Source organism: Monopterus albus, unplaced genomic scaffold (assembly GCF_001952655.1).
Source record: "Monopterus albus unplaced genomic scaffold, M_albus_1.0 scaffold23.1, whole genome shotgun sequence".
NCBI classification, from domain to species: domain Eukaryota; kingdom Metazoa; phylum Chordata; class Actinopteri; order Synbranchiformes; family Synbranchidae; genus Monopterus; species Monopterus albus.
In genome coordinates, this window is record NW_018127903.1 from 1,863,786 (window position 1) to 1,878,469 (window position 14,684).

Here is a 14,684-nt window from a genome sequence, read left to right on the forward strand (position 1 = left end):
TAATGGGCATCAGGCTTCTGAGTCAGTTCCCATGAAAGTGGCCCTATTTTGGCTCCTTCAGAGCTTGCCTGCACTGTAAATGGCTTTTCTGGAGTCTGCCAGGGGCCAGCGGGGGCCCATTCAAAGACAAAAACAAAGAGAGACTGACATATCCAAAGTTGCTGCACTGTCCCTGCAACCCCCCTAAACTACATCACCAATTTTTATTTTGGACTTTTCAAATAAAAGTGTAATCATCACAATTACTACTACCAATAATAATAACCTGCAAAATAAATACTTGTGTTGGACTGTTGTTGGCCCCCAGCTATTCATTTGCTAGCAGTGTTGGATAAATAGTGATTATATAATGCAGCAACTCCAGTGCTCTGTTTTGTGCCTGTTGGGCAGCGCAGGTAAACTGTGTGAAGACAGTGGTTACTAAGTGAATATCAGGAAAGTGAGGCTGACTGATTTTATTATCTAAATTGCTGAGTGCACCGTAGTTTTCTTCTGAATGACCCAGCTAGTGAAGTCATTATGCTTTCCACTCTCTCAACAGGAGGTGGAGCTTTTTTTAGTGAAAACTTATTCTACCCGCTGCATAAAGACCAGTGCGCAGTCGCTGTTTCCTCCACGCCGTGAGCGCGAAGCGCCTGCACAGATCGCTCCAGTTTGGAACTAAAGCCCACACTGCATGAACCTACATACCTTTACTGCAGTTTTCATAGCTGTGAACGACCCTTGGTATTCCGCTGTGGCTGTTTTCCTGCATATAGTCCGACCCCGAAAACTGTCGGGACCTGCGAAGAGAGGAGCTGCGGGAGTGGTCTGGAAACTTTTGCCATCATGAGCACACAAGCGGCCAACCTTGATACCTACAGCCTGTCGCTGCTTACGGCCAAAGAGGACATCCTTAACCCCCGTTCTTCCACCAACTGGTAACATATATGCTGTTCAAAAATAGCATGTGCATCAGAATCTTATCAAATGCCATATGTATAAATCTGCGTCAGTATAAGGAGAAAATTGAAATTGAATCAGTAACTTTAATGATCTTTTTTTACTGAATGTGTCCTAGCTGTTTACTCATAACTAGAGTGGCCGTTGCGCAAGCAGAGGCTGGATTTCAATTAATCCAGGGAGGGAAACGGAGGCGGCCAGTACAAGAACAGCACGCAGCCTGGGCTACACGTCCAGCAATGGCAAATGCATGCAGACTAGTTTAGTGGCACAGGAGCGAAATGTCTCTACTCTGGGAGAGCTGATGTGAGCTGCGGATTCCTGTCCAGGATACGCACGACAAGCAGCTGGTGCTCAGCGTGTGGGTGGCGGTCCCCCGCCCTTAACCACGCCGTGCACTCCTTTGCTATTGCTCCCTGTTAGGTGCAAGGCTTCATTCTTTGTGGGAGGATCATGTTTCTGCTGATGCGCTGATCTCTGACATGGGTTGTTTTTCATTGCCAGGCTCAAGACAAATCAATATTACTGATGAACTAATATTGAGCAATAACTCAGATGCTTACAGTTATCATGGAAAGGTTATTTAGGAACACAGTATTAAAGATCAACTGTGCAGAGTGCAAGCAAGCAAAAGTTTATTTGTATAGCACATATCTAAACTGAGGTTACAAAGTGCTTCACAGTAAAAAGAGAAAAGAAAAATAAGACTCACAGCAATAAAACACCTTTAGACAGACAGTCTGGTTAACATAAAACAGCAAAACAAAAACACTAAAGCAAAAAATGGGGAAACCTAGGAGGAGCTGATGTCAAATGCCAGACTGAATAAGTAGGTTTTCAAACAGGAATGAAAAAAACCCAATATCAGAAATTGATATTGGGGGAAGGCTATGCCATAGTTTGGAAGCTGCTACCATAAATGCCCGATTGCCAGCAGATTTAAGCCTGGATCTGGGAACAACCAGCAAGGAAAGATTGGAAGTTCTAACAGACCTCTGTGGTGTATAAGAATGTAAAAGCTCAGAAATATAAGAAGGTATTAAACAATGTAGTGCCTTAAAAACAAAACAACAAAACACGACCCTAAAAGAAATAGGCAGTCAATATAGAGAAGCCAGAACAGGAGTTATGTGGTCTTGTATCCAAGAGTTAGAAGATGAGCAGTAGCGTTCTGAGCCAACTAAAGGTGAGAGAGGGAAACCTGAGAAATCCCAAAATACAGGACATTGCAGTAATCAAGATGAGAACAAATAAATGCATGAATAGCCTTCTCAAAATCATGAAAGGACAAGAAGTGTTTAGTTTTAGATAGCAATCATAGCTGAAAAAAGCTTGCTTTAATGACTCAGGTGATCTGTTTATCCATCTTAAGTGCACCGTCTAGGATTACCCCGAGGTTCTTTACCTGTGGTACCAGGTAAGAAGCCATGGAGCCCAGATCAGAATGGGATAGGCCACCAGAGGTACCAACAATTAGACACTCCGTCTTACTCACATTAATGTGCAGAAAGTTTAAAGAACCATGTTTTTATGTCACTCAGACAATCCAAGAAAGATGATAATGAAGAGCTATTCTACTTGCTGATTACTGGTAATCGGCAAGTAGATTTGAATGTCATGAGTATAACAGGGGAGTGACAACCCATACTTTCTAAAGATGGACCCCAATGGAAGTAGATGCAATGAAAATAAAACCAGTGCAAGAATGGAGCCTTGGGGAACTCCACATGTGAACATAACAACAGATGAATAGAAATCCTCACTGTAAACCGAAAAAAACATTGGTTAGAAAGATACAACATAAAACCATTCAAGGGCTAGACCATGGATACCCACACACTTATTTAAACGGAAAAGCAGGGTGTTATGATCCACAGTATCAAAACCAGCAGATAAATGAAGCAATACCAACTGGTCCATAGCACACAAAAGTCATTTGAGACTTTTACTAAAGCTGATTCTGTGCTATGACAGGATTTAAAATAGGTAAAACCATTGCATGTTTAAAATCTGCTGGAACAAGTCCTGATGACAGGGAATGGTTAATCAAACGCAGAACAAGAGAACAGTAGGCCCAGTAGAGATCAAACATTAAACATTCATTCACTCAGACCACAATGCAAGTACAAGAGAGTGTCTTACTGCAAGAACCAGCTGATTCTTTAACAGGGGGGAAGTTACTTCATTCATTCTGCAGGGGCTATGTGAGATTACCCCATGCTATAACCTGAGCAATTGACACTTGGCACATCCTATTCTTTTGTCACAGGGCTTGTCTGGTCTGTCACCATGGTGACCTACCCGTCTTTTCAGCAGTTCTCTTATGCTGCATATGTGTGTAGGGGTATTGTCATCTTCAGCTACAGACATGGTGTCATTGCCTGTACTGAGCTGGTACGGGGCCTACTCTCTTCCCACTTATCCACTCACTTGAAGATGAAATTATACTTTAGAAAAGTAGGCCAAAGTCCAACCCAAACATGCTCATGAGGAGGTGGAGGGCTGATTCTGTCCATCTCTGTTTCATCTTCCTCTGCCTCACATGTCTCTTGACCACAGCTTCTCTGCCCACTTTCTACCTTCTTACTAGCTTTTCATGATAACATGCAGACTCTAGGAAAAGAGATTCACCGTGAGTTAGCTTTGACAAGCTAAAATTTGACATCTTCATAAACGAGAAGATCTCCATCCAAACTGAACATACTCAGTTTCTATTCTGTTTTGTATTTGGAAAATATCTAAACTTTCCCCCTGTGCTCTGTCACAATGGAGCTTTTGTCCCGTGGCAGCGCTCCCATATTGATACTCCACTGATCCAGCAGTTCCTCATTTGACAGATTTTCTTTAGGTTTCAGTGAACAGCATATCTGGTTTGAATCACTGCCAACCCCCTGCCTGACGAGCAACCACACAAAATCTCTCTCACACAAACGTATGCACAAGTGTGTGCGTAATTGTGCTTAGAACATAATAAAAAAAGATAGAGAGAGAGAAATCCCCCAGCATTCATTGAGCCCACTTTAGAAGGCTAACTGAGGGGAACAGGATGATGTCATGATTCCCTCTGCCAACCACCGGGGACAGACACCCATCGTATGTGTTTTTAAGAGATTTTAAGTGCACGTGAGTTTGAACAAGAATATGTTTGTTTCAGGATGTGCATATGTATCCTGTAGACTATTAAAGTAAGCTGGGGGCACTGAGAAGTTTTAATGGAGAGGAGTAAGAGGCTTGTTCTGCCAAATGATTCAGCCACCACTGTGTCGCCTTGAGGTCCCTGTGTGTATTATCCAATGCCCCTGTCTCCTGAATGGGAAACAGACCTTTTGTGGGTGAGACTCTGAGGAACAGAGGAGCAGTTTCAATGCACCCTTCATTCAGACCTTTCTGCCCAACAGCCTTGGAGGTTTCTTCTTAATCTTCCAGACCACTGTGGACTACAAATACATCTCACTGGTATGCTGGAAACCTGCACTGTCTGCATATGTTTTGTGTTTGTGTGTGGTTTAAGAGAAAGAAACACAAACTGAAAATCCATGTTCCCAACGACATTGTCTAATCCTTTGAACAGGAAATACTCTATTTCTTAGAAACATAAATCATAATTTGTGTCCAGTTTATACTGAGTCAAATATGCACTTAAGGTCACTGTCACTAATGTGGTTGTGCACAAATGTGTGCGCAACTATGCTGACAGCTTTCATATGAGCTTTTGCTTTTCACTTTGTATAAAAGTACAAGTTTTAGTTTTAGCACAAAGTAAAAAAAAACAACTTAATTTTAATAATTCAGTAAACATTTTAGTCAGTGGTTTGTTCTGCACATTTTACCCATTTGCAGCTCAGCTAGTGGGCTAGTCTGATAAAGAAAAACAATCCTAAACCTGCATGTGTTACCAGAGGTGATCATCTGCAAAATATGAAACAGGCTACAGCATCACCTTAGCCAAGCATGTACAAGGGGGTACAATCAGCTTTGTTTCAGCCTTGGAAAGCATATCAAATAGGAATTCTTATTGCGCTTTGGAGCATGTTGACCTCTATTCATCATAACTGGGTGTGGACTATATTCAGACATCTGTAGGCCCTGGTGACTGAGCACACCTTCTTCATAGACTTCTTTCTTGCAGTCCACACTTAGATACTGCTGTGCTTGTGCAAGTGCTTCACGGTGTTCTCTTGTAAGGATTATCACAGCTGACATGCTGTGACACATAAAGCAAAATCCTGGCATCACTGTCTAAACAGAAGGATTCAATTTAGACAGATTATTCAGAGACCAATTGATCTTGTCCACATTAATTCCAAGTTGAAAGTCAGAGTAGGGTCAGATATTTTATTTTACATTCAGCAGCAAGTGGCATTACAGATTATATTATTAGGGTGGTATATACTCATATAACTGTTCTTTGCTGAAAGAACCAGTTTTTCTTTTTATTTATTTATTTTACTGACACAGCTTTTACCTTACAGGGGAAAGACAGTTGGTTGTTGATTTGAAAATGCTAACATTTCCAAGACATGAAGAATAATTGGCTGTTGAAAGATGTAAAGCCCTCACCCATGATCGTTATTTTTGGCAGAAGTGCACCTGCAATGTGGTCCTTCGCAAAGTGGTCATGGAATTACAGATATTAAGTTTCAGTTTTAGCATTGTTTTAAAACAGTACTCTTTCACTTACAGTGCAGCAAGACTTATATTTTAAAGGCCTTCATTTTATTACGCTCTCATTTGGTATTCAAGATGTTGTTTGCAGCTGTTGGATAATATTCCTTCTATATTGTAATACAATATGCAACTTAACCAACTGAATTCATTAATTATCCAGATACAGATAGTTTCTTCTTCTTTTGTTTTCTTCATCTGTGGGAAACTTTGGTGTCTTGTGAACAGGCTTTCTTGATGATAAATGAAGGAGCCTTTATTTCAGCGTAGGCCTGGGGTGTTAGTGTTGCTGCTACTTGCCAGAATTTCCACAGGCTCATGCATGATTAATCAAGACCTAAAGAGTTCCTGAGTCTAAAGTTACAGAGGACAGGAAGGAGGAAGGTAAAAAGCAGGAGTGCCAGTGTGTGTAGATGTATATGTTTGAGTGCTTCTGCTCTGTGCAGTACGTCCTGCTGTGTGCAAGTTCAGCAAGTCAATTATCTTATTTGTAAAGATGAACAACAATCATCATCACACTGCCTGAACTTCCTTGCACAGGTTCTGCTTTTTGCTGCTGTAAGTTCCTTAATTGTCCACAATGACCCACCTGTCAAACGAGACTCAGGATCATATTAATGCTAGCTTTCAACACAGTTAATCCTGAAAAAAACTGTTGTAGCTTTCTATATTGAAACAAATCCTACTGACCACCTGACTCTGACATCCCACAGAAGGAAAACAATCGGTTGGATTTGTTTCCTCTGGCTGTTCAGGATGAGGTTAAAAGGTCATGCATAGTGTTGATTTCAGGCTGAATGATAACAGGACATGTTTGATTGATCCTTTATATAAATAGTGGCGTATTATAAATGGGAAGTCAGAGGGCAGTTACACTGGACCAATACCCAGTCCAATCTCTATCTCTTGCTCTCTCTCTTTGTTTCATAGTCTCTGTTTCTTCTTCCTGTGCAATACTTTGCAGTAAGTGTCTGTGTGATGTAGACATCTGCAGATTTTCAAAGAAGCATGCCTCCTATAACTTACTGTTGCTGTGAAAAGCTGCTTTGGTGTTTTTCATTTGCATTTCAGCTGTCTTAAAACCTTTACCCCAAGGTCACATTACATTTGCAAGAGCTATTAAGATGGGAACTTGATCTGAACACAGGGCCCCGTTGGCTGATGCATTGTGGTCAACTGCTTCTGCTGTGGCATCAAGGCAGAGATTAAGCACACAAGTGTCCTGCCACCAGTGTAGTTATTGTTTCAAAGATACTGTATTTGCGCCTGGCCACAGCACGGTGTATGCTGTGGCTTCTGCAAAACAGTAGCCACTGAAGTGAGCAAGCCTCTGGGTGGCAATGTTGGAAGATGATGACAGTGATGGCTAAAATGCCTGTGTATGTACTGTATTTCTGTTTAGAGAATGATTCGAGCAGTAATCACTAAACAACTGCTTATTACTGCCTAAAATATTGTTTAGATTCATCTAAGTTCTAAGGTGAAGCTGTGAGGTAATTGAAGGTATCATGCATGATGAGACATGACTGCAGAAGGTTATGTTGTATGTGTGTATGGTGTGTGTGCTTCTGTATTTTTAGGTTTCCTAGCATGCAAACTGTTAGGTGCAAAACCACAATCTGACACCATGTTAAAGTATGACTTCTAATTGTCACATGGAAGATGCAAAAGGTTTATAATTAATGTTTAATGACTGCAGTGCTGTTATTTGTGGTGTCAAATGACTATTGTGGAAGGTTTTTAACAAAAGATTAGTTGGCTTAAAAAGATAGTGTATCTAGTAGGAGGGTCATCTCTGTTTAAAAGTTTTATGTAAAGATTGTTGTGAACAATAAACCTGAAAATATTTTGCCAGCTGTCCTCACACCCTTTGTATCAAATCTTCCTTTTGTTCATTTAAGTGCCTCAGATACCCTCAACGCATTGTTTCCACTGGAAACCTAACCTTTTTATACCTACACCAGTGGACACAATAAATATGTTATTGTTTCCTTTTTTGTAATTCAAGATAGAGGCTGAGGCACTGCTGGAAGATGTTGGCTGTATCTTTGTGAAACCAGATGGATTTTTTAATACAAATGCTAAGAAAAATACAAGCTGGGTTGAGCTCAGTTGCATGTTTAATCTAACTAATGTGCCATGAGTGCAGCAGACAGCAGAGTAGTATTTCCAAGGGGGTGTGAGATAGCCATCTAAAAACATCGTTATTTTAGTGTTTCTTCAAACATTGGCAAATGCAGTTCATAGTGTGTGTCCTAAGGCCAGCTGAGGCACTTTTGAAGGCTGTCCGTACATCAGTATCATATTGCAGATATAGATTCTTCTGCTGATTAGTCAGTGAAGATTTAGTCAGTGAAACCAAGTCTTTGGCATTCAAGTACTTTAAATCTCATATTTTAGATATTAGTGACCTACCTGACTTACTGCAATGTTATTGCCATGCTTGGATTACACAGTGCTGAAGCAAGATATTGTTAGACATTGTAGCTCTCGTCCAGCTGTGTCATTGCTAAAGGATTACTGAAAGCTACAGTATGCAAGCTTTTTCAAATATTTTTGTTGTAGAAATATATTTCGCAACTTGTCTTAATGTGGAGAGGTGCTGTTGAAGCCTCTTGTGACCCGGACTGATTGAACAGCACTGGAAGCAGTGCAGAGATACTAGCTTCCATAAGGTTTTGAGCAGGACTGACTTCTCTCTAAGTTTTGTTGCATCTATTGTAATTTCATAATGAGAAATATCTGAAGAGCTGGGCAGAATGTGGCGGAGTGTTAGAGTATACATCAGACTGTCTATTTCTGTCTGAACCAACCTGTGCCCGAACGTGTGGTCTGAACCCGATCCAGACCCAAAGCAGTTGAGTTTGTAAAGTGTTTTTCCTTGAGGGAGTGCTCCAGCCGTCTAACCTAAAGTTTGACCTATATCTATCCAAACCTGATCTGGACACAAACATAATTTCTAAATTTCTCTCCAAGCCTGGCCCGAAATCTCAGGTACCAAGGGGTCTTGTCAGGCTCAGTTTGGAGTGTAGCAGATTGTAGTAGAGCATAGTGGAGCAGGGAGATGGAGTGCTGAGCGGGGCAGAGTGGATTGATTTGGCGTTTCATGCTAGTGATAACTAAAGTTACATATTCTAGCTTTAACTCCAAGTATGATGGTCTTAGAACAAGGTCAAATGAAGGTAAACGTTAACAAATCCTTGTTGGAGACATAACCAGTGTGTTGATTTGCCTTACTGCCAGAAATAAACCAATCTGAAAAGTTATGATCAATTCTGTCATCTTTATTCCAAGGCTCATAAACTTCACAATAAAGAGCCAGAATGAATGTTGTGAAAGTAACCAAGTGCCTGTTGAAACATCTCATCATGTTTAGTGTTGCTGTAGCTTGTTTCTTTGTGAGCGTGCCAAGCACTCCCTGGCACCCACCAATCTTTTGGCAGATGATGACATATTTATTCTTTTTTGTTCTTAACTGCACAGGACACACATACACTGACACTTACATATGTACATTCATAAGTGTCTGCTGACACATTCGAACAGACACAGACACTGGAACTATTCATTAAGGACATCCCTTGCTCATTCCCATGGCCATCTTAATACTGTGAGGTGTTGTCTGCTGTGCTTGCCAAGTTGCTTTTGTAACCATTTCACCATGGTTACAAAAGAGCAACATGGTTATAACCATGACATTGTGGTTAGCGTCTTGCACCAAAGTCACACTAGGTCCAGGGCCTCATCTTTTCTTTCTCCTGCCTTGTTTATTCACTTGCCTGTGGTGGGATTGCGTTGTGGGTGGGTGAGGAGAGTCAGGGGTCTCTGTTGTCCTGACGACCCCAGTGGGAAAGCTAAGCTGTTTGTTAAGAATGGAATGGGCGAGATGAGTGGAGAGGGGCTAAGAGGCTGGGAAGCGGTTGCAAATGAATGGGCTGGGACACTTGGTAAAAATATGAGAGAACAGGTAAATGGTTGAGGAGGACGGAGAGGAAGAGCGAGAGCCTGCAGAGGAGATGTGTCAAATGAGGTCTAAGTAGATACGGTATGTGCTACTTGAGAGAATTTGCTTTATTTATCGGAAGGAAATGTTCGATGTCATCATGTTTTTAATGGTCCCATAATAAATGTGATAAAGTGAAGGGAGGCTATTCCTGTATGTGTGTGTGTGTGTGTGTGTGTGTGTGTGTGTGTGTGTGAGTGTAGCAGTGTGGAACAGCATGAACAGGAAATGCCAGTGATCCCAGTGGATAGCAATTTTAGAGAGTTTGTCAGATCATTCCTCTCCTCTCCTTTTCCCGTGTCAGGTGCAGGAAAATAAATTCTGTTCCTATCCATTCTCCTATAGCTCTGTGACCAAACCATGTACCTCCCTGTAAGAGTCATAACAATTTACCCCATAGAGACCCACAGCAGTTCCCCTATAATCCTTCCATCTAGACACTTGCCCCCAATAACCACATACTCCTCTGCCCCCTTGGAAACCTCCTCTCTACTCTGGCTTTTTCCCATTGTGTGCCAATGTTTAATGTGCCCCTCTCCCTATTTATACTTTTCCCCTGGTGCGTTTCATCGTTTTTCCCAGTGTGAACCCTATCTCTGAGTGGCTTTTCTTCAGCATGAACATATCCCTCCCTTAGTATATCAGGCTTTGCACACACACCCTCAAAACACTGAACTTATGTACCTGCCTTCTATTAAACTTTGTTTCCATTCTCCTTCTGTCACCAGTGGCTTAGAACCAGGTGTTTTTTAACATTAGAGTTTAACTTACTTGAGGTGAATGTTTGTATGAACACAAAAAGCTCTTTGACTGCACAGCATGTCCACACTAGAGTTTTAAATACAGTATAAAAAATCTGACTGCTGATTGTCAGACTGTTCAAGATTAAAGTAAACCGTGAAATGTCAGGGTATGATAATAAATGTCTGATATCAACAAATAAATGTCTCACATTCTGTCTTGAGGCCAAATTTGCTGAAACAGATGGACACACACACACCTACTCTGACACACACTTGCCTTTCTTATAGTATTACATTACACAGACAGAAACATGGTTGCTAAGTAATTAGTACATGCACAGCTCTACTTACACAGTGACTGACTAATGTTATCTGTGAATTAACTTGTAAAATGACACCAACTTTTGTCCATACAGTCCCCTGCTGCCTCACACCGGACAACATGGTGTTCACTGCTGTTCGGCTGCGTCATCCCCCAGTCCAAGTGCTCATGGTTTTTTGTCTTTATTTCTTGTAAGTTTGTTGTTTCAGGCCTTTGTGAATCAACTTCAACCATGCAGCAGTGTACATCATGTATCGCTTTCTCTCTTCCCTGCTTTTTTTTTTTCATCTGCCACAGGACAAAGAGGGCTGCTTTCTCTCAGTGGGCCTTGGCAGTTATTTAATTACTTATTTGTTTACTTTGTCATATTCTAAACTTCTCTGGCTCCATGTTTTGCTGAGAAGAGAGATTTTCCTCCATACCCTCCTCCTTCCAGCATTCCTTCCAGTCTCTCCCTCTGCCTCTTACTATCTCACCTCTCACTTACTGTTTTCCCATGTTATCCTACTTTTAATTAAGCTACACTTTCTGTTCTTTCTTATAATTTTGTTGTCCATCACCTCTGTCATTTCTACTACTATTTATCATTCTTTCCAGGGCATATACCTCCAGTGGCCTGTAATAGTCTCCAGGGGAGACTGATGTGTCCTCCGCCCAGTCACATACTATACAGATCAGTCAGTATTACTCAGAGGGTGGATCTGAGTACTCTTATGGCTAAACTATGCAGACCACTTAGACTTGAAACAGACTTGCAATTGTTTAAAGGTGAGATAAACATGATTTACCACCATTATGAGGATTACTCCCCTGTTAATGCAGAAGAAAACATCAAGTAAAGGTTGTCATAGTAACAAATTACAGGTTACCTTAAGTTGTCCTGAATACATGCACCTACAAACTATCATTTTTCGAGCTGACATTTATTTTTGCATTAGTAGCCACAACAAGATAAGAAGGATGGAACACCTTAGGAAATAAAAACAAACAAACAAACAAGCAAACAAAAGAAAAAAATGGTTGTGACCTTTGGACTAACACATTTTTACATCAGTATGTCTCAATATCCTCTAGTCAGACTCAAAGTTTTCAAAAGCCAAAACCAGTCGCCCTGGATTCACTGATAGTTTTCTACAGATACAGGTAGATTAAAAAAAGTTGGACAGAACAGAATAATGTAGTACATTTATTCAACAGCAGAGTTTCACCTGTTTTATTTTAGCTCTATGAAATCAGATGCATCATTACAAGTTCATGTTATACCCCACAGCTTTGTGTTGATCTAAATTGTCAAAGCAAAAGGTGAAGCTTTTCACAGCTTCTCTTTGGTGCCATTATACTTAAGGTGTTTGGATTACTCATGAGTAGAAGATCAAGTTTTTGTGTTGTGTAATGTCACTGAAGTGTTTTGTTTTTCATCGATGCATTGTTGCTTATGTTGTATCACTAACACTAACGCTTCTATAATTTATTAAACCCAAGTTTAGACTTTACTGAATATCAAGCACCGACTGAATCAACGACAAACTGTTGTTTGTGAGTGTGTCCTGTTGGATATCCTGAAAGTCTGTTTGGCCAGTGTTAATGCTGTTGACTGGGACTCGGCATGGTAGGGTTATTGGCTCAAGCTTTCTGTGCCATCAAATCAAATGTAGAGCCTCTGCCAGTGGTTTACATAAGGCCTTTCCCTGAGGCAGTTCTACTTTTGACATAATCAAATGTGGAATGTGGAATAGACCAGACATGATATTGTGGACTGAAGTTTGGCAGTATATGTTTTGCAATAAAAATCAGCTTCTGTTTATTTCTCTTGCCCAGACAGATGCTTTGTTGTACTCTGTATTTTTCATGAGGCATTTCTTGAATCCCATCTCTGTGGGAGAGGGGCACGTTAAGTATCGTCTTCAATGGAAATGACAGCAAAAGGATACCACACCTTATTTACACCTTACTTCATAAACCACAGTACTGCTTGTAGATGTTTAGCTTGCATATGCAGTATGTGACTTCACCCCATCTCATTGCATGGATCCAAACATCCTTATAGCTATTGCCCTTGGTTTCTGTCTGCTTTATGCCCTGTGACAATTTGAGCACTGTTGAAACATTGTTTTCCAGTGACCAGTGCATTGAAATCAATTAATAACCAAGTAGATGAATATTACTTTACCAATGCAATTAATAAGTTTTACTCTGGGAGACTTTGGCAACTTGTTTCTTGTTTTTATAAAGGGACTCCTTTGCTTGATCTGTGGGAGTTACTGTGATTTATGGACAACTCTCAGCAAGACACTTGACGGAATTTCCTGCAGACACGACTATGAGGTTCATGCCACAGTGTTTACAATGATGCATGACATTAGAGCACACTGTACCGTTCATTCTTTTTCTTTCGTCTCTTCTTTGGCTTCAATGCTACATCAGTCTATCTCTCCAATTCTATCACTTCCTCATTCTTACTTGCATTTTTCAGCCTCTGGCCATGCCTCTGCAGTTCAGATGCAAGGAGGAATGTGTGTGCCACTGGGGTCATTACATGGACACTAACATACCACAGGGGATTACTTTTTCAGCAGCTGAGTCTGGCTGGACCTCTTTTGGCCATGTTTGGCGAAAGGAAATGAGCACTGTGCGCTGTGGGGACATCTCTGAGCGCCTCAGTCCAACACAGACAGAGAGGTAGACAGAGAGGGAGGATAAAAATAGTGCTGAGACCCCAGGTCAGCTTTGAGCTGAGAGTAAGGAGTTGGGGGCTCAGGGGGGAGGGGAGAAAAACATGAAGTGAACAGAATGAAACGTGGAGAACTAAGTAGATGTAAAACACAAATCTGAAAGAAGTTAAGTGATCAAAACACTGCGCTGGTAAAGTCGAATTCCCTTATGAGTTGGTGGGGCCACTGGGTATAGGTGTGCAGTGGAAGGGGAAGAGGAAGAGGGAAAAAGTAGCAAAAATGATCTGATAGAGAGCTTAATCTTAGCAGTGAGTCCAGCCTCTCATTCATTTTCTCATATCTTTCTCTTCATATCGCAGCAGTGTGCATAACCACAAATCTCTTATATCTGCCCTGCTTGCAAAGAAGGAACGAACAAATGACCCATGAGCCACAAGATCTTCACATCACAGAGACACAGAGGGTAAGAAGTGTGGAGTCAAGGGACAAAACATTAGGATGAGATATTGTTTCAGTTTGTGAAAGAGGTTCATTGTGTTACAAGGTTTGAAGTAGGAGGGGAAGAAATGTGCTGTCGTTTGACACGTGGATCAGAATAATGAATTTTAAGTAGCAATGATGGCACAGCATCAACAGAAAATATGGAGAGATAGGATGGTGAAATGAACAAGGAGTATGAGAAATGGGAATTGGTTCTGGAGCCAAAAAATATATTCTCACATATGCATTTTTCTCTTTCTTATTGTACAACAATTCACAAAAAAGCATTAGTTTTGCGTCAAAACCAAGCTGCATGGGAATACAAGGAAGAATATCTTTCAAATCCTCTTTAGAAAGTGCAGTAAAGGAGAAGTGTGTACACTGTGTTAAAGTATTTCCTGTGTATTGCCATGCTCAAATGATTTATGGTTTAGCCTTGTGTAGTTGGAATGCCTGGATAAGTGAAAGTGAGACCTTTTCCAGCACATCTTGCATCTGCTTCAGTTATGTTCATCTTGAAATGGTAGAATGTAGCATGTTTGGAGGTATTACAGGGGTGCTGGTAGTCCAAAACAAACCAGCCCTGTTGTTACTGGCTCAAGCTTACAGTATAATGTGTGTGCATGTGCTTGTGTATGTGTGCATACCTGTGTTTTATGTACTGTGTGTACACCTTTTTCTTTGTATACTCTGAGAAAAATGGCTGCTTATTTGTCTTGAAGCTGCAATGGGTAGCTGGCTGTGGTAATAATGCATAGATTTAATTTCTCATTCTTAATAACTTAAACATGTTGATGTTGCAGATTATGACATTGTTTTTCTTCTCTTTGGCTCACCCCCCTCCCCTTTCACTTCCC

At 40.9% G+C, this 14,684-nt stretch overlaps 1 protein-coding gene across 1 annotated transcript in view; it reads left to right on the forward strand.

Annotated features, from left to right (window-relative positions):
* Positions 1-828: 828 nt before the first annotated feature.
* The window catches only part of LOC109957030 (drebrin-like protein A), a 29,477-nt gene continuing 15,621 nt past the window's right edge, over positions 829-14,684 (forward strand). Inside the window, exon 1 of the mRNA XM_020594599.1 lies at positions 829-920. Within this exon, the coding sequence (XP_020450255.1) occupies positions 829-920 (92 nt within the window). The remainder of the gene's footprint in view (positions 921-14,684) is intronic.